Source organism: Callithrix jacchus, chromosome 8 (genome assembly GCF_049354715.1).
Source record: "Callithrix jacchus isolate 240 chromosome 8, calJac240_pri, whole genome shotgun sequence".
Classification (NCBI taxonomy): Eukaryota; Metazoa; Chordata; class Mammalia; order Primates; family Cebidae; genus Callithrix; species Callithrix jacchus.
Genome location: NC_133509.1, coordinates 105,839,088 through 105,866,605, shown reverse-complemented (window position 1 = coordinate 105,866,605; position 27,518 = coordinate 105,839,088). Strand labels below are relative to the sequence as shown.

Below are 27,518 nucleotides of genomic sequence, written 5' to 3'. Positions count from 1 at the left end.
TCACACCCAACTGTTAGAAAAGGTTGAATAAGTTTTCTTTCCAAATTGAAAACACTAAATTTATTTAGATTATTCTTAAGTCCATGTTTCTCTTTGTGTGGTTTGGAATCTCTGAATGTTCCCAACTACCAAAGTGAGAAAATGGTGCTCCTAGTGAGCTATGACAGAAACAATCACTAGTATATTTAGAGAGAAAAACTTAAACTTTTTAGCTTTAAAGTTCTGTCTGGGCCAGCCGCGGTGACTCACGCCTGTAATCCCAGCACTCTGGGAGACCAAGGCAGGTAGATCACGAGGTGAGGAGTTCCAGACCAGCCTGACCAACATGGTGAAGACCCATCACATTTTTCTTTTTTTTTTTTGAGATGGAGTTTCGCTGTTGTTACCCAGGCTGGAGTGCAATGGCGCGATCTCGGCTCACCGCAACCTCCGCCTCCTGGGTTCAAGCAATTCTCCTCCCTCAGCCTTCCGAGTAGCTGGGATTACAGGCGTGCGCCACCATGCCCAGCTAATTTTTGTATTTTTAGTAGAGACGGGGTTTCACCTTGTTGACCAGGATGGTCTAGATCTCTTGACCTCGTGATCCACCCACCTCAGTCCCCCAAAGTGCTGGCGCCCGGCCGAAAACCCATCTCTTTAAAAAAAAAAAAAAAAAAAAAAAAAAAAGGCCTGTCTGTTCTGCTAATCTCTTGTAGAAAAGGAACTAAAAATTAAGTAATAACAAAAAAATCTGGCAGATGAAAACCAAAATTAGTAGAATCTGAAAGCAGTATGCCTTATACCCTAGACCAAGGGGGGGGGATGGGGACATGCACGCACATGCGCGCTTGCACTCCCACACCCACACTAGTTTAAGTTCCATCCACCAATATATCTGGCCTAATTTTTCTTAACATTCTTTCAGGAGATGAAAACTAAACATTTATAACAAGAGTGCTGCCTTCTTTCTACTGTCTGCTCAAAAATCAGTTCATCCTATGGCTGTTTACACCGTGGGCAAATGACTAATGGGAAAAAGAATTAAACATTATTTTGTCAAACAAGCTCTGAGATGGCCAATTGGCCTCAAGTTTTAGCATGACAGAAAAAAAACCTTTGGCTTTTTCCCAGATAAAATGGTTAAGTGAATTCCTGCAATGTTTGTGATTCAGTTCCATAGCTGTCCCACCTTTCATTTTTGGTGGATGGAGAGAAATGTTGGGGAGAAGGGAGAAAGAAGGGCTTAGTATTCAAATATTGCCTATAAATTTAGAAAATGTTAATTAAGCAGGATCAGAAAGAAAGTGAAGGTTTTTAGTAAGGCTTACAGTTTTCCATATACAAGCTGCCCCCAAAGCACTCAAAAAAGGCCCTGATAGCAACAGCCATGGCCCTAATGAGTTAGCCCTCTTGCCACACTCTACTTTGGGGACTGAGGTAAAGCATTCCAGCTAGAAGTCTCCTTTCAGGAAATGGAGCTGCAGAGGAAAAGGAGAAAAGTACTCTCAATGTTGAAATGCAGGCATACTGTCCCACAGGAAGAAAAAACCAACGTGATATTCTATTGAGCTAACTACACAGGGCCAAACTAATTTCAAAGGGCCAGCTGGGAACCTGTGTAACAAACTCACAGTGCATTTTCGCCAAAGCCAACTGGTTTACAAATGAGCTATTGGAACTTGAGCCTATCCATATTTCTGCAAATGTCTGCTACATATTTTAACCAAATAAAATAATTTAAAATAATAGACATCTTTTTTTAAAATTTGTTTGTTACTTCATAACCTACAGTTGCATTAATATTTTAAGCTACAACAGAATGCTCTTCTTAGGGAGGTAACAGTCAAAATTTATGCCACATCACACAGCTGGAAAAGGACTAAAATAATATAGTACATGCAACTCATCGTCAACAGGTATTGACTCTATTACTCGGGGCATTAGTCACTATACCAAAAGCTAGAGATGAGCAGTTTGATCCATATGAAGCCAGGTAGTGACCTGTAGTTCCAGCTCTTTGGAAGGCAGAGGTGGGAGGACTGCTTAAGCAAGAGTTCAAGGCTGCAGTGTCCTATGACTGTGCCTGTGAACAGCCAATGCACTTCAGCCTGAGGCTGAGGCAGGAGAATCACTTGAACCCAGGAGGTGGAGGTTGCAGTGAACTGAGATCATGCCATTGCACTCTAGCCTGGGCAACACAGCAAAAGGCCATCTCGAAAAAAAAAAAAAGAATCAAAATAATTTAATAACAAAAGCATTAGGCCAATCCTCACATTCGAAGAGTCAAACTGTGAGGATTAAGTAAAAATAAATATATTAAAATAAAATTTAATACACACAAAAATTAGATCAAAAATTTGGCTTATATTCTTTTCTGTTTCACTAACATTTATTGGAATAAACAGCAAGCTGAATTCCTAACACAAGAATTAAAATCAGGCTGGGCATGGTGGCTCACGCCTATAATCCCAGCACTTTAGGAGGCCAACATGGGCAGATCACTTGAGATTAGGAGTTTGAGACCAGCCTGGCCAATGTGGTGGAACCCTGTCTCTATTACAACTACAAAAATTAGTGAGACTTGGTGATGCATGCTTGTAATCCCAACTACTCAGGAGGCTAAGGCAGGAGAACTGCTTGAACCCAGGAGGCAGAGGTTGCAGTGAGCCAAGATCACACCACTGCACTCCAGCCTGGGTGACAGAGTGAGATGCTATCTTAAAAAAAAAAAAAAAGAATGAAAATCAGTAAGATACATAAACTTTAAAAAGTATATTAGCTCTCATAAGAGCATTACCAGAACCGATAGATCACTTCCATCACAATTTGCTTGAAACAGAATGATGGTATTACATGGTGTATAATCCATTTCTAACTTTAAAGGAAAGCACTACAATTAGGCAGGTTTAACACACTATATTTAGCGTGAAGCAAATGTGAAAGATGCCTAATAGAAAAAAATTTAAAAATGTAGAAAAGTGTATCCTGCCACCATAAAGGCAACTAAGTAAGACACACTTAAAGAACAGAGCTTGATCCATTCATGTAACAATTTACTGAACACCTATTAAGTCCCAGATATTTTTCTAAGAAATGATAATACAGCAATAAACATGATCCTCTCTCTGAGCTACTCAGGAAAAAGACAAATTTAGTGTTTTTCCAAGTACTACATACACTGGGTTATACTGCAACAATTTCCTTTGAAGAAAAGTATTGTTATCTCAAATTTTAAAGATGAGAAAACTGAGGCTATAAAGTCATATGCCCACAGCTGGTAAATGGCAGAAAGTGAAGCGATACCCAGTCTGACTCCATAGCCTGTATTTTTAAGCACTACACTGTACTGTCTCCTTCCAATGCAGGGTTTCTCACCCATTTTTTTAATTAGTACCCCTCAGTTGCCTTTTTAGACATTCTTTTCCTAATCATGCTGTGAAATTTTAACAGATACACTACTTACTTGTATGTGCCCATGTACATCTGTACTTTATCTGTAAAAAGAGTAAGATTTTTTTTTTTCACACATGCATCCCTCAAGAGCTAATTTTTGTCCACCTGAGGGTAACACCACACCGAGAATGTAAACTCTGGGGCAATGTTCCTCGCTGTGGGCACAGTTGACACTTTAAGCCAGACAATCTTTTGATATGCGGGACTGTCAAGTGCATTGTAGGAGGTTTAACACCACCCTTGGTTTCTACCCACCAGAAGCCCACAGCATTGCTGTTTCGAGGCTAGGTTAAAATCTCCCAAAAGAGGTTTACATTCCTTGAAACATGCAGCTGAGTGGCAGCAATTGCTTCTCTTGCCATTTACATATTCATAAGGACTATAGTACAGATTTTGCTCATAATGAACTGGAATGGACAAGATAATACACAGACTGTAAATGCTGCATCTCTGTAGCAAGAGTGAAGGAGCACGTATGATAGCAGGAGCAATGGCAAGAGAGTATCTGATATAAGCAAAGCAGGGAAAGAACCCCACATTAGACCAGTAAATGAAAGCACATGGAAGTTTAATGAAATCCATTTACAGTGCATACCATAGAACAAGGCTAACCCTGGCCCCAAATTATCAGTGAGACAAATTATCTCACTTTAAGTATATGTGAGAACCTTAACTAAATCCCTGGGAGAACACTGTACTAAATGGGGTTCCACTATATTCACATAATATGTTGGTCAAGAAGGAGAGCCAAGATTAAGGCTATAATGACACGGAGATGGGAAGGACAGCTCTGAGAGTTTTGGATCCAAAACACATTGAAAACGATCAGGAGAAAACACAAATAGGAAAAAACAAAAGAAAGAAAATGATAAGGAGATGCTCAGTTCATCTCAAATCAATCACAGGTAGGCTTTCAAATGCAGACTAATCAGAAAGAAGCATTTGTATGATGGTGGCGGGTGATAGAATGACTATGGCAGTAGTCCTGAGGTCCAAGGGAAAAAATGGCAGGGCAATCTGTGTAAACGTAAGCCGGTGATTTAACCTCCAGGAGGCTCTGTTTCCTCATCTGTAAAAGGGAATTAACAGCCTCATCTCACAAGGCTATGAAGAGGATTAAATAAGAACGTTTGAAAGCATATAATGCATGGGTATAGGACAGCACAATATCTGATATATTAATAATGTTTAAACTGTATTGACGAGATTAAAACAAGCAAATAAAGACCTGAGCAGATACAGTTCAGAGCAACCAAAGATGAGCTACATTTAAAAAAAAAAAAAAAAAAGATGAGGTAGGTGAGATTTACTGAGCCCTCAGAATACACAGAGATGTCTGATAGTGAATGATCAGAAGTCACTGGAAAATTAATAGAGAAATCTTTCTGTAAAATGGGAAAGAAAAAAGGAATCTATTTTCCCAAAAAAAATAGTATGCTTGACAGTAAAACACTAGAATTTCCATTAAAGTAAGGAACTAGACAAGGCTGTTAACGTTTTCAACATTATTTAATACAGACATAAAGATGTAAAAGTACCATGCAGAGCAAATACATAACATAAAAAAGCAGGCTGGGCTTGGTGGCTCACACTTGTAATCCCAGCCCTTTGAGAGGCCGCAGGCAGATCACTTGAGGTCAGGAGTTCAAGACCAGCCTGGCCAACATAGCAAAACCTCATTTCTACTAAAAATACAAAAATTAGCTGGGCATTGTGGCACACGCCTGTAATCCCAGCTACTCAGGTGGCTGAGGCAGGAGAATCACTTGAAGCGGGGAAGCACAGGTTGCAGTGAGCTGAGATTGCACCACTGCACTCCTGCCTGGACAGCAGAGTGAGACTCTGTCTCAATTTAAAAAATAAATAAATAAATAAGCACAAACAAGTGAAAACTGCTATTTACAAATACAATTGCATATCTGAAAATCTCTTTAAAATCAACATAACAATGTAAGAATAAGCTAGCTCAGGCCAGGTGTAGTGGCTCATGCCTGTAATCCCAGCAAGCAGTTTGGGAGGCTGACGTAGGTGGACTGCTTAAGCCCAGGGGCTCAAGACCAGCCTGGGCAACATAGCAAAACCCTGTCTTTACAAAAAATACAAAAATTATCCAGGTGTGGTGGTGTGTGCCTACAGCCCAGCTACTCAGGAGGTTGAGGTGGGAGGGTCACGTGAGCCTGGGAAAGCAGAGGCTGTGGTGAACCATGATCATGCCACTGCACTCCAGCCTGGGTGAGAGAATTAGACGCTGTGCCTAAAAAATAAAAAATAAAAAGGAATAACCTAGTTATATAAGGTGACTAGTTCAAAATTAATAAACTAAAATCAATAGTTTTAGCTGCAACCTAACAGAAAAAGGATATTAATAAGTGAAAACCAAAGAAATCTGAATAAAGTATGGCTTTAAGTTAATGATATATCAGTATTGGCTCACTGGTTGTGACAAATACACCACAGTAATCTAAGATGTTAACGAGAGAAGAAACTGGATGCAATGTACATGGGATCTCTCTGCACTATCTTTGAGATTTTTCTATGCACTCTAAAATAAGGTTTATTTCTAAATATCTGGAGGGCAATATGGTAGTTTTTGTTTCTGAGACACTCTGTCACCCAGGTTGGAGTGCAGTGGCACAATCTTGGCTCACTGTAGTCTTGACCTCCCAGGCTCAAATTGATCCTACCACCTCAGCCTCCCACATAGCTGGGACTACAGGCACACACCAACATGCCCAGGTAATTTTATTTAGAGACAGGATTTCCCCATAGTGCCCAGGCTAGTCTCAAACACCTGGACTCAAGCAATCTGCCTGCCTCAGCCTCCCAAAGTGATGACAAGCATGAGCCACAGCACTAGGCAGTATTTTTCAAAACTGAAACAGCATTAAACCTTTGACAGAGCAATACTATTTATAGGAATTTATCTTAATAATGTACCTGGACACATGTGAAATGACTTTGTGCAAATTATTTACTGCAGCATGTTTTGTGTTATCAAAAGGCTGTTAAAAAAAAAAAAAGGGTGTCAGCTGGTGACAGGTTAAATAATACATCAAGGCAATGAAATACTATTCAGTATTAAAATAAGAAGCCCTTAGCTACCAACAGGTTGATGTTTAAGGAATATTAAGTTGAGGGTGGGGGAAGCAGTATATACACTAGTGTGGTAGGGAAGAGAGACAGATATCTCTGAATTTTCATCTTTATGCTATAGTGGGATTCACAAGAAACTGTTCATAGTGGTTTCTTGTGGGAAGTGGTACACAAGTAGACAACAGGCAGGTAGAGAAGGGCAACCTTTCCCCATCTTTTGAAGTTTTGTTGTTTTTTTAATCATGCAAATGAATTACTATATTTTAAAAGTATTGGAAGTAAACATGAATTTTGTTTAAAACAATCTTTAATAGATATTAGACAAAAACATGAATATTTTCTTACAAACCTTTAATAGGTGTTAGACGAAAACATGAATTTTTTTTACAAATCTTTAATAGGGAAGAATTTTATAGCATGGGAAAAGCCTGGTAAATGTGAATACTATGTATTTTAAGGTTATATACTCAAAAAACTCTATCATAAAATTAAAAGACAAATGGGGAAATCTTTAATAAACCACAAATAACTAATCTTCATATATACAAAGAACGCTCACAAATCACTTAGAGAAACAACATGTTTCCAAAAAAGACAAAATATACAAAAGACAGTTAAAAGAAAAAAGACATATATACAGATGCATGTATGTCTACTAAGCATATGAAAAGATACTGAAAGAATTCATGATTAAGGAAACAGATTAAAACAAGATGCCATTTTTCACTATCGCATTGAGAAAGATTCATAATAACCAATGTTGGTACAAACAAAAGGAAACAGATCCTTTCACATATTAGAGAGAATATAAATTGGCAGATTTTTTTGAGCTATTATTTGGCAACATCTAGTTTGATTTTAAATGTGAATACTCTTTGACACAGTAATTTTTAGAAGCTAATGCTACAAATCAATCCCACAAGTCTTATGTCACTAATGTATTGCCAAGGCATTGTTTGCACTAGCAAATAAAAAAAAAATGTTTAAGTAACAATCTAAATGTCCCCACTAGGGAACTAATAAGTTATAATACATTTACACATGGGTTACTCTACAAATGGTTCAAAAAATGAAGAGTTGCATGTACTTCAGTGGAACCTGCAACACAATACACTCCCAATGGCTATTTCGAGTACATACATATATGAATATATGTTTGTATACATACACCACCAAGAGGTAACAACCATTATCTCTGAGGAGTGAAGGATACAGAATAGGGGACTTTAATTTTGACGTATATATAATTGACTACTGTCTGGAACAATTTCTACCACTAACAAAACCTAACAAGGATTTTTAACTTACAGGTGAAATGCCCAAGAAATATACTATACTGGTAAAAAGCACTATATAAGTTGTACTATTATCATAAAAGTATACATTATTCCAAGATTCAAGTTACTCAGCAATTGCTTCACTACTGAAAAAAGGAGACAAGTTAAACCAGAATCTAAGTAGGAAAAACGGTGTTTTCAGGTATTCACAAATAACAGACCTCCCAGCACAGTGACCGTTAACTTGGAATAGCCATGAGAATCACCTATTCCAACCTGTATTTCGAAAAACTACTCCTGCTCCAAATGTACCAAGAGACAAATTATAAATATTGCCCGAGGCGTTTAGGGGTGATGTTTCATAATGTTTGTAACATACTGTCAACTGAGTCAAGATACGTGTGTGGGAGAGACAGAGTATGTACAGATAAATAATATACATCTGTATATAGTTGAAACAAATGGGCTTTTTCAAAAAGGTTCATAATAGTGGAATCTAGGTGGAGCATTCTATTTTCTTGTATATTTGAAAATCATCATATCCACAAATTGAAAAAAGATCACTTCAAGTGTATTTTTAAGTATTTTAAGGGTATTTTTCAATAACACATCCTGGTATTCTTCAATATTCCTGTGACATGAAGGGACTAAAATAAGGTTTTTTTTTTATAATAAAGCATATTTTGTTAAGATTAGCTATCTTTATTCTCACTTTAAAAATATCTTTAGCAGCCAGGGTAACATAGGCAGATCCTGTCTCTACAAAAATTCAAAAATTAGCCAGGCATGTTGGCTCACACCTGTAGTTCTAGCTACTCAGGAGGCTAAGATGGTAGGATCACTTGATATATAAATCAAATAAAGATGAAATTGAGGATTTCGGTACTAAAATGCCACAAACCAAAATTCCACTTTATTCCCCATCCAAGTTCATTTCAGTTTTGTCATAAGGGTCTGTGATGCTTGTGGAAATTATGTGTAATGTACAAAAAAAATGCTGCTGAGTGAGTGAAAATGAAATTGGTTTATTCAGGTTTTCTGAATTCTTTTCACATCCTTTCTTTTAATCATTCCAGATACATACCAGGAATGATGTTATAAGTAGTATTCCCAGAAGTTAAAAAATAATTCACTGAGAAACCCTTAATGTGTTAAACAAATTAGAATAAAATATTTGATAGCAAAGCAAAACGCTACATCCCATTCTTCTAACAATCTTTTCCCTAGAACAAAGATTCATTTGCCCAGTGGGAAAATTATGGAAACGCTATTCCAGCACAAATAATCTCATAAAGGTTCTACCATAAGACCTACCACAATGCCCGGCACACAGTAAAGGTTCTGAACATATGAATATTCTCTGCATAAAGCATTCTAGGAAATAATTACATCCTCCTTCCAATTCCTGAGCACTTTATGACACATAAGAGATTAGTCATATTCTACCTTACAATATGGCTGTGTACTTGTCTCATACCCTCAATACATAAATTAGGAAAAACGGCATGATACAGGGAGCCAAGAGACAGGTGACCATACTGCTACAAATGAGGTTTAGTCTTTTTCATCTTAGAATTATTTCATTTTATGAAATTTGTCATATATGAAATAACCTCAGTTGAAAAATAGCCTAATATAGGTTAATGTTTAACCTATATAAGGTTATTCAAAAATATTCAGAATACTCTCCCTCTTTTGTCCATCTAAAATGTATCTACCACAGATGTAAAACCTTTTACAAATTTTTCTCATAAGATACATCTGACAAATTGTTATACACTGTATAAATCCTCAATTAACAAAATCCCAGCCTGTTTAGGGAAAAGAAGAAAACCATAGTAAAGATGAGAATAAATGTAACACAATATCCTGGATTGGATCTTGAAACAGAAAAAGTACAACCAATGAAATCCAAATAAAGTCTGTAGTCCACTAATAGTACTGCACTAATGTTAATTTCTGATTTTTGAAACCATGATTATGTAACATTTTAATATTAGAGGACACTGGGTGAAGGGTAAAATAGTAAACAGGAACTCTACTTTCTTTGCAACTTGCATATAACTCTAAAGTTATAAAAAAAGATAAAGTTTTAAAGATCACAACTGCGATAATCAGATCTGTTCAGTATATGTCGACAACACTCAAGCAAGGAGGAGGGGTAGGAAAAGGAAAACATCCAGATAAGTGATTCAAGCTTCTCAAATATGTGACTAATCTTCCTGCCTGTTCTCAGGGCAGTTGGCGCTCGGGGTTCTATTTGGCTTGTTCTAAGCTCTTTAGAATGCAACTTTTTTCCCCCTTAAAACCTCAAAGGAAATGACTTGCTTTTACCTAGGTTTTCTTTTCTTTCTTGTAACACAAAGCAACTAGCCCTGACAGTGCAAGTTATAAAAGATGCAACTGCTCAGGTTCCAATGATAAAAGTAGAACTTGGAACTGTTTGACAATTCTACCAAATGAAGCATCTGCTATTTGGGGGGACAAGCAGAGAAGCCAGAGGAACCAGAATCAGTAGCTACTTATTTCACTGTGATTTAGTAAAGTTCATCTATATGCTAAAGAAGTCAACAGCAATCAACTCTATAGAATGTTCTTTGTAATCTTCTCTTTTCCATATAATTAGTCTGTGCTATTCTAGCATTACTACTCTCAACTCACCTGCCAAAAAATTCTTACCCCCTCCAGCTTTCCTCAGAGACACAGGAAAATCATTTGATTTAACTCAGATTAAGTAACAGAAGGAGGCACTCGGTCTCTCTCAAAGAAACATTTCTGCTTGTCAGTGGCTTGCTGTGAAAATTAATTCCAAAGAATAGAAAAAAATCAGATCAAATTTCTTATGCAATATATGTTAGTGAAGTAAATATCCTTAATTTGGACTAAAAAAGTTGAAATTTTAAAAATACTTTAAGAAAAACTTGGTCTACTGTCAAGGACAAATATTACTGATACTTATTACTGAATGTTTTATCAAATAGTCCATTGAGTCGGGTGCAGTGGCTCATGCCTGTAATCCCAGTGACTCTGGAGGCTGAGGCAGAATGATCACTTAAGGCCATGAGTTTGAGACCAGCCTGGGTAACATACCAAGAACCCCAGCCTCAACAAAAAATTTTAAAAACATAGCTGGGTATGGTGGCACCTGCCTGTAATCCCAGCTACTCAGGAAACTAAGATAGGAGGATCCACTGAGCCTAGGAGTTTGAAGCTGAAGTGAGTTAAGATGACACCACCGTACTCCAGTCTGGGCAATGAACAAGACTTTGTCTCAAAACAAAACAAAACAAACAAAAAAAAGACTACCAAAAAACAAACACTACATTGAATAAGAAATTGACAACAATAAAACCCTGTTTTGGAAAAGTGTTATGTGAAAGTGGGAAAACAAGTACTCTCAATACTGTTGACAGAGATACAAATTAGCATTACCTTCCTAGAAGGCTATTTGGCATTTTTAACGATTCTCCTCTTTGCAAAATGCAGGCAGATCTCATTTTGTTGTGCTTTGCTTTATGGTGCTTCACAGATACAGCATTTTGTACAAATTGGAAAGTTGTGACAACTCTGTGGAGTATGTCTCTATCAGCAACATTTTTCCAACAGCATGTGCTCATTTTGTCTCTGTGTCACATTCTGGTAACTCTCTCAGTATTTCATACTTTTTCATCATATCTGTTATGGTGATCTGTAATCAGTAAACTTTGATTTTACTATTTTATTTTAGAATGAAAATAGTATAAATTCTAAAATAAAATAGTGAAATCAAAGATTTGTTGATGGAGGAACCATCAACCTTGCCTACAGACGATGGTAAAGAGTGTTCAGGTGAAAGGAAGTCACATGTCTCTCACTTTAAATCAAAAGCTGGAAATGATTAAACTTAGTGAGAAAGGCACATCAAAAGCCAAGACAGGTAGAAAGCTAAGCCTCGTGCACCAAACAGTCAAGTTCTGAATGCAAAGGAAAAGTTATTGAAGAAGTTTACAAGTTCTACTCCAGTGAACACACAAATAAATAACAAAGCAAAACAGCCTTGCTGCTGATACAGAGAAAGTTTAAGTGGTCTGACTAGAAGATCAAACCAGCCACAATATTCCCTCACTCCAAAGGTCTAATCCACAGCAAAGCCCTAATTCTCTTCAATTCTATGAAGGCTAAGAGGTGAGGAAGCTGAAGAAGAAAAGTTTGACACTAGAAGAAGTTGGTTCATGAGGTTAACGAAAATTGTCGCCGTAACATAAAAGTTTACATGAGGCAGCAAGTGCTGATGTAGAAGCTGCAACAAGTTATCCAGATCTAGCAAAGATCACTGATGAAGGTGACTACACCAGACAACAGGTTTTTGGTGTAGATAAAGCAGCCTTCTGGAAGAAGATGCCATCTAGGATTTTCATAGCTAGAGAAGAAAAGTCAGTATCTCGCTTAAAGCTTCAAAGGACAGGCTGACTCTTTTGTTAGGGTCTAATGCAACTAACTGGCGACTGTAAGTTAAAGTCAGTGCTCATTGGCCATTCCAAAAATCCAAGACCCCTTAAGAATTATTCCAAATTTACTCTATCTGTGTTCTATACATGGAATAAAGCCCAGAAAACAGCACATCTGTTTACAGCATGGCTTACTGAATATTTTAACGCCACCTTTGAGACCTACTGGTCTGAAAAAGATTCCTTTCAAAATACTGTGGCTCCTTGACAAGGTACCTAGTTACCTAAGAGCTCTCATAGAGATATATAAGAAAATTAATGTTGTTTTCATGGCTGCTAACACAACTATTCTCCAGCCCCATAGATTAAGGAATAATTTTGACTATCAAGTCTTAGTATTTAAGAAATACATTTCATAAGGCTATAGCTGTCAGACAGTGATTACTCTGATGGATCTGAATGAAGTAAATTAAGAACCTTCTGGAAAGGATTCACCATTCTACATGCCATTAAGAACATTTATGATTCCTGAGAGGTCAAAATGTCAACACTGACAAGGTGTCTGAAAGAATTTTATTCCAACCCTCATGGATGACTTTTAAGACTTCAGTGGAGGAAGTCCCACAGATGTGGTGAAAATATAAAGAGAACTAGAATTGGAAGTAGAGCCTAAAGATGTGACTGAATTGCTGTAACCTCATGATACAACTTGAACGGATGAGGAGTTGCTTCTTATGGATAAGCAGAGAAAGTGATTTCCTGAAATGCAACTTGCTCCTAGTGAACATACTGTGAACACTGTTGAAATGACAATAAAAGATCTAGAATATTACATCCACTTAGCTGATAAAGCAGTGACAGGAATTGAGAGGGTTGACTCCAATTTTGAAAGAAGTTTTACTGTGGGTAAAATGGTATCAAGAAGCATTACATGTACAGAGAAATCTTTCATGAAGAGTCAATTGATGTAGCAAACTTCATTGTTGTCTTATTTTAAGAAATTGCCACAGCCACTGCAACCTTCAACAGTTACCCCCATCAGTCAGCAACACTTCGGCAAGACCCTTCACTGGCAAAAAGATGACAACTCACTTAAAGTTTAGATGATCTTCAGCATATTTTTAAGCAATAATGTATTTTTAAATTAAGGTTTATACCTTGCTTTTTCAGACACAATGGTACCGCACATTTAAGAGTCAATAGCATAGTCTAACTATAATTTTTATATGCACTGGAAAACCACAAAATTTGTGACTCATTTTACGCAATATATGCATTATTGCAGTGAACTGAAACCAAACTTGCAATATCTCCAAGGTATGCCTGAATGCTCATTCCCTGGTTCTTTTTTCATCTTCATCTTCATTTTACAACTCTTTCTCCTTTGCTGATTTCTAAATGCTATTTAGGCCTTTGAATTCTCTCCAAGGCCATTTTTTTTTAATGAGTTATACTTTCTTCCCAGAAGATCTTATCTATATGCTGATAACTTCCAAGTAACTTTTACCCCAAATTTCTCTCCTGAAAATTCCTCTTTGACACTCTGAACTAATGCTCTCCAATGTCAAAAATACCTTCAAAACTGTTCAACAATCCTACCATCCCTCGATAGTTCACTTTCCCACTCACCAAAAGTAAGAACAGCATGTTACACTTGGGGGATCTTCCTCAAACCTTAAATATCCTCCTCACCTCCTACTTCACTCTCAACAGAACACACTCACTTTGTCCTTTAAGGAGATTACCTAAATCACAAAAGACGAACCTCAACTTTTATCACGGACTGTTTATCCCTTCCTCCATGAGCATTCATCCTTGCCTCCCTCCATCCTCTTTTGAGGTTAATCCTTTACCAAATGTGCTTTATGGACCACAATCCTATTTTGTGTTCTTAGGAACCTGAGTTACCTAGCAATTTCTCATTCTCTCATTTATATTCTCTCTCAATATAAAGATTCACTCAATATTTGTAAAATGAGTATTTATCAAAGAACATATGCATAACCTTTAATCCAACAAGTCTGTTTTTAGGAATTTATACAAAATACCAGTACAAAGATTAAACTACAAGAATATTCACCCTACTATTTTCTAAATAGCTAAAACCTGGAAATGACTTACACAACCAGTTAGTGGGAAATGATTAAACTGTAACACATCCCTACTATGATCTATTAAAAAGCCACTTCCCCTGCCCCCATGGAAACATTAACAATTTAAAGTGAAAATAGGAGACGTGTAAACAGTATGAATTCTATGAGCCCATTTTTGTAAGCAAATAAGTATTTAAAGCTCCAAATATCTTTTTGGTTACAAAAATGTTCTACAGACAGGGGTGATGGAATTACCAATAGTTTTATTTTCTTCTTTTTACTTATCTATAATTTCTGATGTAGACAAATAAACCAGAAAAGTTGAACAAAAATATTTTTCATTAAAACATGGTCTTATTTGGAAAGAGAAAAGAGTTTTGAGATTCAGTGGTTTTCCAATGCCTTTGAGTTCTGATAAAATCTATCCTCATGTTGACATCTTTATATATGCTAGCCAAAAACTGGGAAAAGCCTAGCTGCTTATCTACACAAGAATGGATAAAGGTGAGCAAACTGTAGTACAGACATACAAAGGAATATTACTCAGCAATAAAAACGAACAAAGCTACCAGTACAACACCATGGATTAATCTCAACCACATTATGCTGAGTGAAGGCGAATTACACAAAGCACATGCTACATGATTCCACTTACATGAAACTCTAGAACAGGATAAACCAATTTATGATGAAAAAAAGTCAGAACAAGGATGAGGACTGACTCACAAGGGCAAGCAGAAACTATCTGGAGTGATGCTGATATTCTACACACGCTGAGTTTACACTACACAGATGTGTGCATTTATCTTTTTTTTTTATGTGTGCATTTATCAAAACTTATCAAATAATTCGCTTAAGATCCATGCCTTTAAAACTCTACCTGACAATGAACCTGCAAGAGTGTAAGGGTGATTCATATAGATGTGTAACTTACTTTACATGCATCTCCCTAAAAAAGGGTGGACAGATAGAGGGATAAAACATATGGAGACATAATATTTAAAAACACAGAATCCAGGTGGTAGGTACAATTTTCTCAACTTTCCTTTATGTTTGAAAGTTCTTTAATAAAATATTAAAAATTTTAACTCTCAGTAAGGTCAGTTAGAGAAAGCAAACTACCTAATTGAATCTGTGTATTCAAAGGCTGGAAAAAAAAAAATCGAAACGTTCCTAGTTTTCCAATTACCAAATGATTTGGAGTAATTTTCTAGTGGCAGAAAACACTCCACCTTTATGTAACAAAAGACAGTAGAACATTTTAGAAATCAACTGCGTGGTTTTTTTTGTAAATTAATACACTTTTCTACAAATTGACAAATATGGCAGCTTTCTTGGAGACCTCATTTGTCTTTTTTCTTTGAGATTCAGCAGGTATATGTGCAGGTTGTCACACAGGCATATTAAGTGATGCTGAGGTTTGGTTTCTAATGATACTGTCACCCAAGTAGTGAACACAGTAGACAACAGTTTTTGAGCCCTTGCTCCCCATCCACTTTTAGAATCCCCCAGTATTTATTGGTGCCTTCTTTGTGTCTGTGGGTACCCAAATGTTTAACTCCCACTTATAAGGGAGAACATGTGGTATATGGTTTTCTTTGTTAACTATCTTTGGACAGTGTACTCTTAATTTATCATAGGTAATATAATAGATAAGAGCTATTATCTGTGCCATGATGAATTATGGAAATAATTAGATTCACCTTGACCCTAAATATTGAAAACACTGGTAAAAGGCACAGGCTATAGATCTAAACAGGCCATCCACTACCCATTAACCTTTCCCTAGGATGCAGAAAATACTCTAATACTTAAAAATCATATGTACAATGGCTAATTTATAGTACCATAACTTTTCTAGCTTGATTTAAGCTTTTAGAGAAATATAAATTTTAAAATACGAAAATTCCTGTTTACTAAATCTTGTTTAAAATGATCTTTAAATACTTTTAAATTGGGGGAAAGAAAATGACCTGAGGGCTTTAGAGTAATCCTCACTAATAAAAAATGTATCATTCCAAAGATGATAAAGATAATAAAAGATGTATCATTCTAAAGATGATAAAGATCAGTTACAGAAAACAAAGAAGATAACCAGGAAGAAAAAGTTGAAACCTTTATAAATTTAGTTCATGATTTAGTCTGAATATAATCTCTCCACAGATTTAAATGGTATATAACACTGTACATATCATGTATGTACGTATAACTGCACAGCTGCATGCACAAAAAGCCATATGTGCTGCACTTGTAGTGATTTAAGTGTTTTTCAAGGGTCATTTTGCATTTTTCGGTAATTTTATATTTGTTTTTGTCTGAGAGACTGACACTGAACCTAACCCCTAAGTAAGTAGCTCTACCATATAATACAGCCTACCAAAATACTCCCTCCACCTCCAGTTGTTCTGTACCAGTTGACAAATCTAAAAGAGCTTCACATGTATAATAAAAAATTCATTCAACAAGTACTTATTCAGAGCCTAATATGAGCTAAACAGTAATGCAGACACTTGATATACACTGCTGAGTAAATCAGACCTGGCCCCTGCCCTCATGGAACTCACAAGGTATGGCAGTGAAGGGTGTTAGAGAGGGTAAACAAGTAAACACAAAATATATATATGCTTGTGGCAAGTGCTATGGAAGAAAGTTATGGGATGGAATTATGAAATCACAAAGGGAACCTATTTATGATTATCAGGCTCGGCCTCTGTGAGGAGATAATACTGAAGTCCAGCCCTCAAAATGAAGTAGCAACCAGCCTCGCAAAGAGCAAGAGGGAAAATACCCTTTCAGCAGGCACAACATGTGCAAAGGTTCTCACAAGAGGAAAATGCTCAGTGGGCTAAAGTAACATAAAGAAGGCCAGCATGACTGCAGCACAGTGGGAAAACTGCACTAACTGTAAACAAAGGCAGAGTAAGTTTTGGAGAGGGATTAATAGAGATGCTGGATTTCAGAAGAAAATCTTTAAAGAATATTTAAAAGAATGACGGCTGGTCCGACGGTAGTGGGTCATCAGAACTTATTAACATTGGTGTCACTAAAGTTGGTATACAACCCCCCACTGCTAAATTTGACTGGCTTTTAGGGAAAAAAAGTAAAAAAGAAAAAAAAAGAATGACACAAACAGATTTATGTCTTTTACTTTGAGCAAAAACTGTTAAGATTTGCTCAAAAGAGAGGGGTGGGGGATAAGCAACTAATACAAGACTAACATTAACTAACATGACAGAGTGAGGAAAAACGTTTTGTGGCAGTATTTAGAGGGGAATTCAGAAGCTTTTAGGCATGATACCTTTGAGATGCCTGTGAGACAGCCAAGAGTTATGCTGAGTAGCAGCTGGATGTAAGTCAGGGGCTGGAAGTTAGAAATACTGACCAAGTTATTTAAACTTACCTAAAGTGTTTATAAAATATAAATCAATAGGCCACACTCTAGATCTACTGAATAAGAAAGGGTTTGCACATCATTAACATTGTCAAGTGATTCTGATGTCAACTGGGGTCTGGGAACCACTTATGTAATAAATTTTAATGTTCTATTTCATCACCTAGGGATATACCACTTTATAAAGGAAAGCAATATATTGAGCAATATATTATGAAAATGATTTGACTTAATAATCCCAGAGCTATTTAGGCTCCTCCAGTCATACAATATTATAGAGGAAACACTTCTAATTAGCCATTTTTTCAAATGACGTTTACTGAAGGCCATTCTGAAGGTGAATAATTTCTTCTATTTTACAAATATTTTCTTGCAAAACACCCATGAAATATCTTACAAATTAGTACATCAAGGTTCAGAAAGGTGGAGTCTTGTCCAAAGTACACACAATCAATAACAAAGCCAAGATTCAAAAATCAAGACCCTAATTCCAATCTGCTTTCCACCATACAAAAATGCCACCCATCCCCAAAAAGTTCATCATCTGTGACACGTACAAAAATAATTTTAACTAGATAAAAAAAGAATGAGGCCGGGCGCAGTGGCTCACGCCCGTAATTCCAGCACTTTGGAAGTCTGAGGTGAGCGGATCACAAGGTCAAGAGATAGAGACCATCCTGGCCAACTTGGTGAAACCCCATCTCTACTAAAATACAAAAATTAGCCGGGCGTGCTACTGAGAGTCTACAGTCCCAGCTATTTGGGAGGCTGAGGCAGGAGAATTGCTTGAACCTGGGAGGCGGAGGTTGCAGTGAGCGGTGATCACACCACTGCACTCCAGCCTGGCGCCTAGCGACAGAGCAAGACTGTCTCAAAAAAAAAAAAAAGGAGTACCTTAAGGGAAACAGGACAATCAGAATTAAGCAAAAATTATTTCTTCATTTCCACTACTTAAAACTTTTTTAACTGCAGAAACTATATACTCCACCACTCATCCACAAACGCTCCTAAATAGACAGCATAAGTGTTTGAATCATATACAAAAAGTCGTGGACTGTTTCCTAATTCACTGTACAATCTCTCCACATATTTAGGCACTTTTCGAGGATATAAATAAAAGGGAGCCTGTACAGTGACTTTGGCTTCAGAAAGCTCTGTGTAGGCCCCAGCTCACAATCCGCCCACTAACAGCAAAAATTTGTGAGGACACGAGGTTAAAGACCTATACATATACTTTTAAAATAGTCATTATCACTTACAGTTATTGTAAGAGCATGCAAATAGTAACCTATGGCTGTCTGAGATTTTAACACAAAATGTTGGATTTTGCTTTATTTTAGGTATATACTTCAAACTATCTACCTTAATACTGTGCTACTAGTGTGTTTCCTACAATGTTTACGAATCCTCTTTGCTGACCACCCCTGGTCTAGAATTCATCCCTCAACTACAAGATCAGAGTCCTCTTTACTTACCCTTTCCTAACAGTTCTAAAGCTTGTAACAACTCGTTACCCCGGGGGTGGGGGTTAAGTTCCTTGAAAGCAGAAGCTGTGTCTCGTTCAATTCTCATTCATTCAGGCCGGGCACGGTGGCTCAAACCTGTAATCCCAGCACTTTGGAGGCTGAGGCGGGTGGATCACAAGATCAAGAGATCGAGACCATCCTGGTCAACATGGGGAAACCCCGTCTCTACTAAAAATATATATATACAAAAAATTAGCTGGGCATGGTGGCGCGTGCCTGTAATCCCAGCTACTCAGGAGGCTGAGGCAGAAGAATTGCCTGAACCCAGGAGGCAGAGGTTGCGGTGAGCCGAGATCGTACCATTGCATTCCAGCCTGGGTAACCGGAGCGAAACTCGGTCTCAAAAAAAAAAATTCTCATTCATTCATCTGAGTACTACCATGTGCTTTACACTAATCTAGGTCCTAGGAATACAGCAGTGAACAAAACCAAGTTCCTGCCCTCTCAGAGCTTATACTCGAATAAGATAAGACAGACAGAAAAACAAATAAATAGATATCAGTTAGGAATAAATGCCATACTATTTTAAAAGGGGAGTAGGTGGGTTACCGAGTCTTGTGAAAGCTGGACAAGTTGCTATTTTACATAGAGAAAGCCTCACGTATATTAGAACCTGCAATAAGTGGAGCAGCCACACAGGTATCTGGAAGAGAGGAGTCATCCAGACAGAGGGAAAAGCAAGCGCAAAGGCGATGAGGCGGGAACATACTTCTTGTGTGGCAAGAAGAGTTTTAGGCAAATGTGTGTGTGGTTCTGAGGACAGAGACCCATGAGAGGGCAGGCTCTGAGAGCAGAAGAATGACATGATCTGAAAGCATCACAGAGGCTTCTGTGTGAAGAATAAAGAACAAAAGCAGTGTGCCTCATTAGAGCACTGCAGTAATCCAGGAGAGAGAGTGATGACGAACCAAGAGAATGATGATGGCAGTGATGATGACGGTGGTAGTGGTGGTGATGAAGAAGGAGGTGGAGAAGGAGGAAGAGGAGGAGGAGGAGGAGGAGGAGGAGGAGGAGGAGCAGCAGCAGCAGCAGCAGCAGCAGCAGCAGCAGCAGCAGCAGCAGCAGCAGCAGCTGGAGTCTGGTTAGGTTTTGAAGATAGAGCCCACAACATTTGCTGATGAACTGTATGTGAAGAAAGAGAAAGAAAAGAATCAATGAGAGGTTTTTAAAAGGTTTGGGAAGCGTGGGATTCCCATTAGGATAAGGAAGTCAGAAGCAATCTCAGAAAGTGTCTAGTACATAGTAGACACTCAAATATATGAGAATTCAGTTTAACTTAACTCCCAAAATAAAGCAAGTAATCTCAATGTATTGGTTTCTATTTGCTCTAATATTCTTTGAGTAACATTTGCTAGTTACACAAAGAGACTTAACCACGACCATACAGTTTACTGTGAGTGTTAACAAAGAAATCCTATACTGGACCCAGCAACTAATCCTTACCTCTCAAAAGTCATTTTCAGATTTAAATCTACGATTCTTCTGGACATAAAAGAAATCCATTTTGAAAGTTTTGTGACAGCCTGAGGATTCTTACACCCAAAGTAATTAACCTGTTCACTAATGATGTCGTATTCCTGGAAGGTATAGTAGTGCAAATGGAACTCCCTAGGCCAGAATTAATTGAAAATTATAACACTTCACCATACATTTTCAGAATGCAACAAGACTGAACAAGTCCCCCTAATAAAATAAGCCACAAGACATCAGCATTTCTTAATGGCTTTTTTTAAACCTCAAACAATAAGTCCCTTCAAAACAATTTCAATGAAAAATGTGAATCTGTTTGAGAATGTGAAATGCAGCACATCTTCCCCCAAGCAGACACCTTTCCTGCCAATTAGTGAAACTAAGCGTTGCTTAGGAAAGAATTGGGTGTCCTCACCTTTTGCACTTCTCATAGTGGTATTCCTGAATTTTCCAACTCAACACCCAGTGTCTAGCTCCACGAAGAACCCCAAAGTTAGCAGAAATATATTCAAAGGAATTCTCCTAAAATAAAAAGTTCAGATCCTTTCCACCCCTACGATTACTTTAAAATTTTATATAAAGCTTTAAGTATCATTTCTGTCCACATGAGTTTCCCTAACGCCCCACCTAACCTAAAACGGTTTAAAAACTGCAATTAACAACTTTCAATGTCGCTTTAAAAACACAGATGATTCAGAGGAGCTGATCGCACCGAATTCAGCAACAGGCAGTACTATCCCTACTCCTATCCGCCGAAGACCTTGAACCAACCCAAACAAATCCGCTGAAATGCCAGCCAGATTCCCCGTATCTCCCCGCTCCCTCCCCCAGGGAGACCAGGAAGCACCACGGCCACCGGAGACGGGACTGAACAAAAAAAAAGAACCGCTGGGGACGAAGCACAACGGTTTTGTAGAGGCAGGAAGGTTCCAAGCCGGGTTTTCCACCACCACCCAGGACCAAGAACGAGCCCGGACGACCCCCTCCACACACACACTCAAAGCAGAGCCGCACGGTCCCCCGCGCTCCCGGGGCTCCGCACGCGGATTAGCGGCGAGACCGCGGGCGGCCTCTCCGGGGTGTCTGGGGAGCCCGGGGCTAGGGCCGCGGCGGGGGCGGGCAGTGCTGGGCGCTCCCGGGACCTAGCGTGCCAAGGATGGAAGCGGCGTCCCCTAAACGCGCAGAACGCTCGGCGCCTGCCACACAGCCCCACGGGCGGGGGGCCCCGCCGGGTGGCCTCGTGAGGGACCCCACGAGGAGGAGCCTAGGACGCTGCCGTTTCCCAGTGAGCGGGCGGGGGCTGCCGTGGGCTCGTTGCTTGCTTCATCGCCGAAACCCGGGAAGCCCCGAAGAGAGGAGTGGGGAGCACTCCCCGAACGGAGGTGTGGGCGCTGGGGTGCTCACGCCAAGCGGGTGGCGGCCCCGAGGGGACGAGAGACCCGGGAAAAAGAGGAAGAGGGCGCGACCCCAGCGCCGCCCCGCCGGCCCGGGGGGAAGGAGCCACCCGCTCCCCGCCCCCACACTCACCATGTAGAGGGTGAAGGGCAGGCCCAGCAGAAACAGCCACAGGTAGAGGTGCAGCGCGTTCACGAAGGTGGCCTGGTGCGGGTCGTAATACCAGCCCCCGCTGAGCGCGGCCCACACCCCCTGTCGGAGGATCTGCAGCGTCTGCGACCCCATCCCCACCCGGCGCCGCCGCCGCCGCCTCCGCCGCCGCCGCCGTCCCCGCCCCGGCCCCAGCTCGGCCTCGGTCGCCGGAGCCTGCAGCTGCCCCGTCTATCCCCCTCCGGAGCTCCGGGAGGGCGAGCCGGCGCCTCGGCGGTCGCTGGTGCTGCTGCAGGAGGAGGAGGAGGCAGCGAAAGAGGAGGAGGAGACCCGGGAGGAGGAGGCGGCGAGCGGCGGGGAGGAGGACGGCGGAGAGGAGGAGACCGGCCTCCTGAACGCCGCCGCCATCTTGTCTCCTAACACCCAGAGCCGCGGCCAGGCCCCCGCCACCCGCGGCCCGCCAGCGCCCCCGCCGCCGCTGCCGCCGCCGCGACCCCCGCCGGCCGCCAGTCCTGGGCCAGGCGGAGAAGGAGGCCCGACGCCCGGGAGCGACGGGGAGGAAGCCGCGCCCCCTCCAGCTCCTCCTCTCCGCTTCCCCCGCCCCCTGGGCCGGCTCCCGGCCGGTGCTTGCAGCGCCTGGGCCGCCGCGGGCGCCTCCTGCCGACGTCCCAGAGAAGCGCGCGCCGATGCGGCCCGGGGTCAGGCCGGGGGGGCGCTGCGGAGGTGGCGAAGACGCGGCTGGGGGGTACAGGGGACCCCATTCTGCCGCCGTAGGCCCGCTGGCAAGCTCACCTACCAGTCTCTAAACGGGGTCTTTCCTACTCCTAAACTAACAGATATTGACTCCAGAAAAGTGTCCTGGCTGTCATTTATGATATTTATCAAAGACCTAAGACCAACTGAAGCTGACATCTGAGATACTCACTGAAGGCCTGGAAGAATTGGGTACGGCAGATGACACTGTTGAAAATTCACAAACGCACCCAAGTTGAGCAAGAACTGTGTTGGCCCGTGTGTGAAAAAATAGCCATGTCCAGATTGGGAGAATTTACTACTTCCAAAGGAAGTTAATAGAAGTGGCACGAGACCTGAAAGTACAGAGTGGACAGGTTATCATTTGTACTCGGTGATTGTATTTTTAAATGTGCTGTAACTGGTAGCCATTTTTATCAATGGGCCAATCTAAACAGGGTTGAAAAAGATTAACTGTGACTCTACCTCAAACGACAATAGCGTCTTGCAGGTCTCTTTTTATAGCTGTAAAAACGGAATCATTCTTGGCTCTGTAGAATGTTTATAAGGCGTGTCTGATCTCATTGAATAAAATTTTCTTAAAAAGAGTTTGAAGTTTGACTTTTATGGTAATAAAAGTACTTTGTATTCCCAGATTAAAGTTGCTGTAATTAATGAGGGAAACGAGAGCCAAAGGAAACTAGTAATATTTTAAGAAGAGTAATGAAAAACCATCACAATACCTCCCAGTGCCATACCACTTTATAGCTGATCAAACACTATCACACGCATTTCATTCAGAACTTCAGGACAATCCTTTGAGGGCAGCATAGCAGCTGTTGTTATTTTATGGATGAGAAAACCTAAACTCAAGTAAGTGATTGGTCAAGTGCTTATGGCCACTTATTGCTCATAAGCAAAAAGTGGTTGAGAACTCTAAAACCAGCAGTCACCATAACTGCATGAACTGAACTTTGGAAGTTCATTTCTCTAGGCTCTCCACCTTATCCATTTCAGGTAAAAGTCTGAACTGATTAAGAACTGCTCAGCACCTTCTGGTTATCTGTGACTAGCTTAAATATATGAGCAGTTGTCATCAAAGGGCAAATTCTTAGGGCAGTGCTCCATAGAAACTCTATGGGGTGTGACCCAGCAATCTGTTTTAACAAGCCCTTTGGAGGATTCTAATGTACCTTAAAGGTTGAAGCTATCACTGTAAAACACCACACCATCCCTAGCCTTGATTTATCTCATAATCACAAAGCCACTGAGTTCCAATAAGATATCTTGAAATTGAGAGATGCGAGTAAACACCAGACAAAATATACTTTAAAGTGTATTTGTATATCTAAAAGCAAAATTATGATTAAATAATGCAATTTTACAATTAAAATAGTGGCCTTGAAGCTGGTGTCATGGATACCAGCTATTGCCAAGTTTTCATTTGTTTCCCCTTAAAGGAGACAGGAAAGCTCTCTGAGAAGGTTTTGGAAGTAATCCCAACCTTTCTAACACAAAGGAAGATGTAAACAAGGATAAAATTCCAATACCACATCAGTTTCCACACCAGCAACGATCTGCTGTGGTTTAATATAAAAGGATTAACTGTAATGAGGGTGAGGTGGATGGGGAAAAAGGGAAACTAGAACCAGATACATGCATGCAATTGGAGGCCAACCCAGCTGGCGTGTTAAACGTTCAGCCAGAATGCGGTATCTGGAGGATATGGAACCGGCAGCAGGCCAGGAAGGCAGCCGGCATCAGGCCTGTTAAACAGAGAATGTGGGTGCTGTAAGCCAATGGACAGCTGGAACACACAGTCTTGGAAAATCCAGGAGTGGGCAAAAATTGGGAAATCATGGCAAGCCTTGAGAAAATGTGTCGCTTATAGCAAGGCTCCAGCTTCAACGCTGGGGTTTTCTAGGTCTGCCCTCTAGTTTCTTCAGGGAACTGATGAAAATAAATAGAATTCAGATCTTAGAGCTACTAGGCAAGTTTGGGGACCCAACAGAACAAATATCCAAAGGCTGGATCTGGGGGGACAGAGTGAGACTTACAAACAAGGCGGGAGCTTGATACCTAGAACTACGACCGAATTTCACACTGACTGTGGTTGCGTTATTCTGACACCCCAAAGTGTTAATATAAAACTCTACCCTCCAAAATGACTGGGATCGATCCCAGAACCTAGAGGTGGGAGTCACATGGCAGTAGCCAGTGGGTGAAAGGGGTTAGCAGAATTGACAGGCCCAGAGAGTGGAAAAGGCAGTTAGAGACACATCTTTTTTTTTTTTTTTTGAGACGGAGTTTTGCTCTTGTTACCCAAGCTGGAGTGCAATGGCATGATCTCGGCTCACGGCGCAACTCAGCCTCCTGGGTTCAGGCAATTCTCCTCCCTCAGCCTCCTGAGTAGCTGGGATTAGGGGAACGCACCACCGTGCCCAGCTAATTTTTTTTTTTTTTTTGTATTTTTTAGTAGAGACGGGGTTTCACCATGTTGACCAGGATGGTCTCGATCTCTTGACCTCATGATCCACCCGCCTCGGCCTCCCAAAGTGCCGGGATTACAGGCGTGAGCCACCACACCCGGCCCTAGAGACTACATCTTTCAGCTCTGGACTGGTAGGAACATATTAGAAAAAATGCTAATTAACTGACTTAGAGAGTAGCAGTTGAAAATATCCAGTGAAAAAGCTGACCTTTCCAAATGACTGACTCAGTCACTGGGGTGAGGGGGAGAGAAGCAATCCTACAGTGCTCTCCGTAGTTCTCAAAATGTTTGTGAATGCTGCCACAACAAACTTCGTATTTTATAAACTAGAAGCTAAGGCACAGAGAGGTCAAATGGTTTGTCCAAGGTAGCATACTCTATCATGCCCATAAAGAGCAGGACAAAAATCCAGGGAACTAATTTTGCTAAGTGTTAACCCTCTTAGCCATGCATAGAAGCCATTAATAATGTTACGCTTAGCATGTCAAAGTTAGCAGCCATGACATACTACCAAATCACCATTTGACATTTGCTCATCTTCAGCTAATCCTATTAAAATCATATTTTCTGACTAGCTCATAGGCCTCCTGGGGACTGAGAGTAGTTGACAGCAGATGCTCTCTCCTGCCTGAAAAGGACAAAGCTGAATGTACAATATCTAATAACCCCACCCAAGCCCACCTTGGAGCAGAGTCGTGCAAACTGCAGCTCTGATCAATTTTGTGTGTCAGTTATCTACTTTAGACATATGGGCCACATGTCCTGCCAATGATCCCAATGCAGTAAGTATCCATGTCTTCCCCCAGACTGACCCCTTTTCTTTCTCTTAGTGAAAACATTTCCAGCTCACTCAGACTTGGAACCTCATACATCCTTCCCATTGTCTATCCTCCACAGTCTCTCCTGCTCATCCCTTCCTTTAGGTTGCCAGATCAACCATTCTGTTGATCTGGCAACGTAAGATCAACTCATATCCAGCAGTCTCTTATTGCCACCAATGTCTCCTCTTCTAAGCCATTCTACCTTCCACCAACAAATAATCTCCCTAATCCACTTTTCTTAAAAACCTTTAATTCCCTTCAGGACTAAAGGGATACTCCTTAGCCGGGCAAAGTCCCCAGCAACCTGAATCACTATATTCTGCAACTTAACTGCTGCCATTTCCCAGCACAAACCCTTTTTATTGGTGAATATCAGTATAACTATGTATGTTTATCAGCCCAATCAGTTATTAATTTCTGCCTCTGTGCTTTTACTGACACCATTTGCCTTACTTAGAAAGCGTTATCCCTTCACCTACCTACTAAAATCCACTATGACTACTCCAAACCCATTCTTCTACTTTTTGAACAGCCTAGAGCACTCACATGTTCCACTCATTTAGCACTTAATTGTGTGCTACTTCATATCCCTCCATCCAAACTGTACATTCCTTGAGGGCAAGGCATTTCTCAGCATGTCCCACAGGGTCTACCAGAGAAAGCTGTTAGCATCAATTAACACTCAGTTCATATACATTGATGAAATAAAGCACAGAAACCAATAGCTTTCCAATTAGAGATTTTAATCTGTTTGTGTCATTCATTTGATAACTCTTCAACATTTCAAAGCATTTTACAAGCTTAGAAAAGCAGTTCAAGGAAGGAAAAAATAGTATGAAATGAAGGTAAAAAGAATTTGGAAGAGAATGCTGGGCATGGTGGCTCACACCTATAATCCCAACATCTTGGGAGGCCTAGCTGGAAGGATCTCTTGAGCCCAGGAGTTTGAGATTAGACTGGGCAACATGGGTGAAACCTTATCTCTACAAAAAATACAAAAATAAGCTGGGCATGGTGGCACGTGCCTGTGGTCTCAGCAACGCAGGATGCAGAAGTGGAGGATCACCTGAGCCTGGAAAGTCAAGAATGCAGTGAGCTGTGATTGCACACTCCAGCTTCAGTGACAGAATTCGACCCTGTCACAAAAAAAAAAGAAAAAGAAAAAGAAAGCAAGAAATGAAATGAAAAAAAGGGAAGAAACAAACAATAAGAGAAGTACC

General features: G+C 40.2%; 2 protein-coding genes across 9 annotated transcripts in view; one reads left to right on the top strand and one right to left on the bottom strand.

The window, feature by feature from the left end:
• Positions 1-22,819, bottom strand: part of PCNX1 (pecanex 1) — a 201,812-nt gene extending 178,993 nt beyond the window's left edge. For all 8 annotated transcript variants that reach the window (XM_002754063.6, XM_078335275.1, XM_035260872.3 and 5 more), the window contains exon 1: positions 22,237-22,819. In XM_002754063.6, coding sequence (XP_002754109.1) covers positions 22,237-22,389 — 153 coding nt within the window. In that variant the 5' untranslated portion in view covers positions 22,390-22,819. The remainder of the gene's footprint in view (positions 1-22,236) is intronic.
• LOC144577436 (uncharacterized) lies at positions 21,847-23,592 on the top strand. The gene is made up of 2 exons (XM_078335277.1): positions 21,847-22,091; positions 23,091-23,592. Exons 1-2 carry the CDS (start codon positions 21,866-21,868, stop codon positions 23,168-23,170), a joined length of 306 nt encoding a protein of 101 aa, XP_078191403.1. The 5' UTR covers positions 21,847-21,865; the 3' UTR covers positions 23,171-23,592.
• The last annotated feature ends 3,926 nt before the right edge of the window (positions 23,593-27,518 follow it).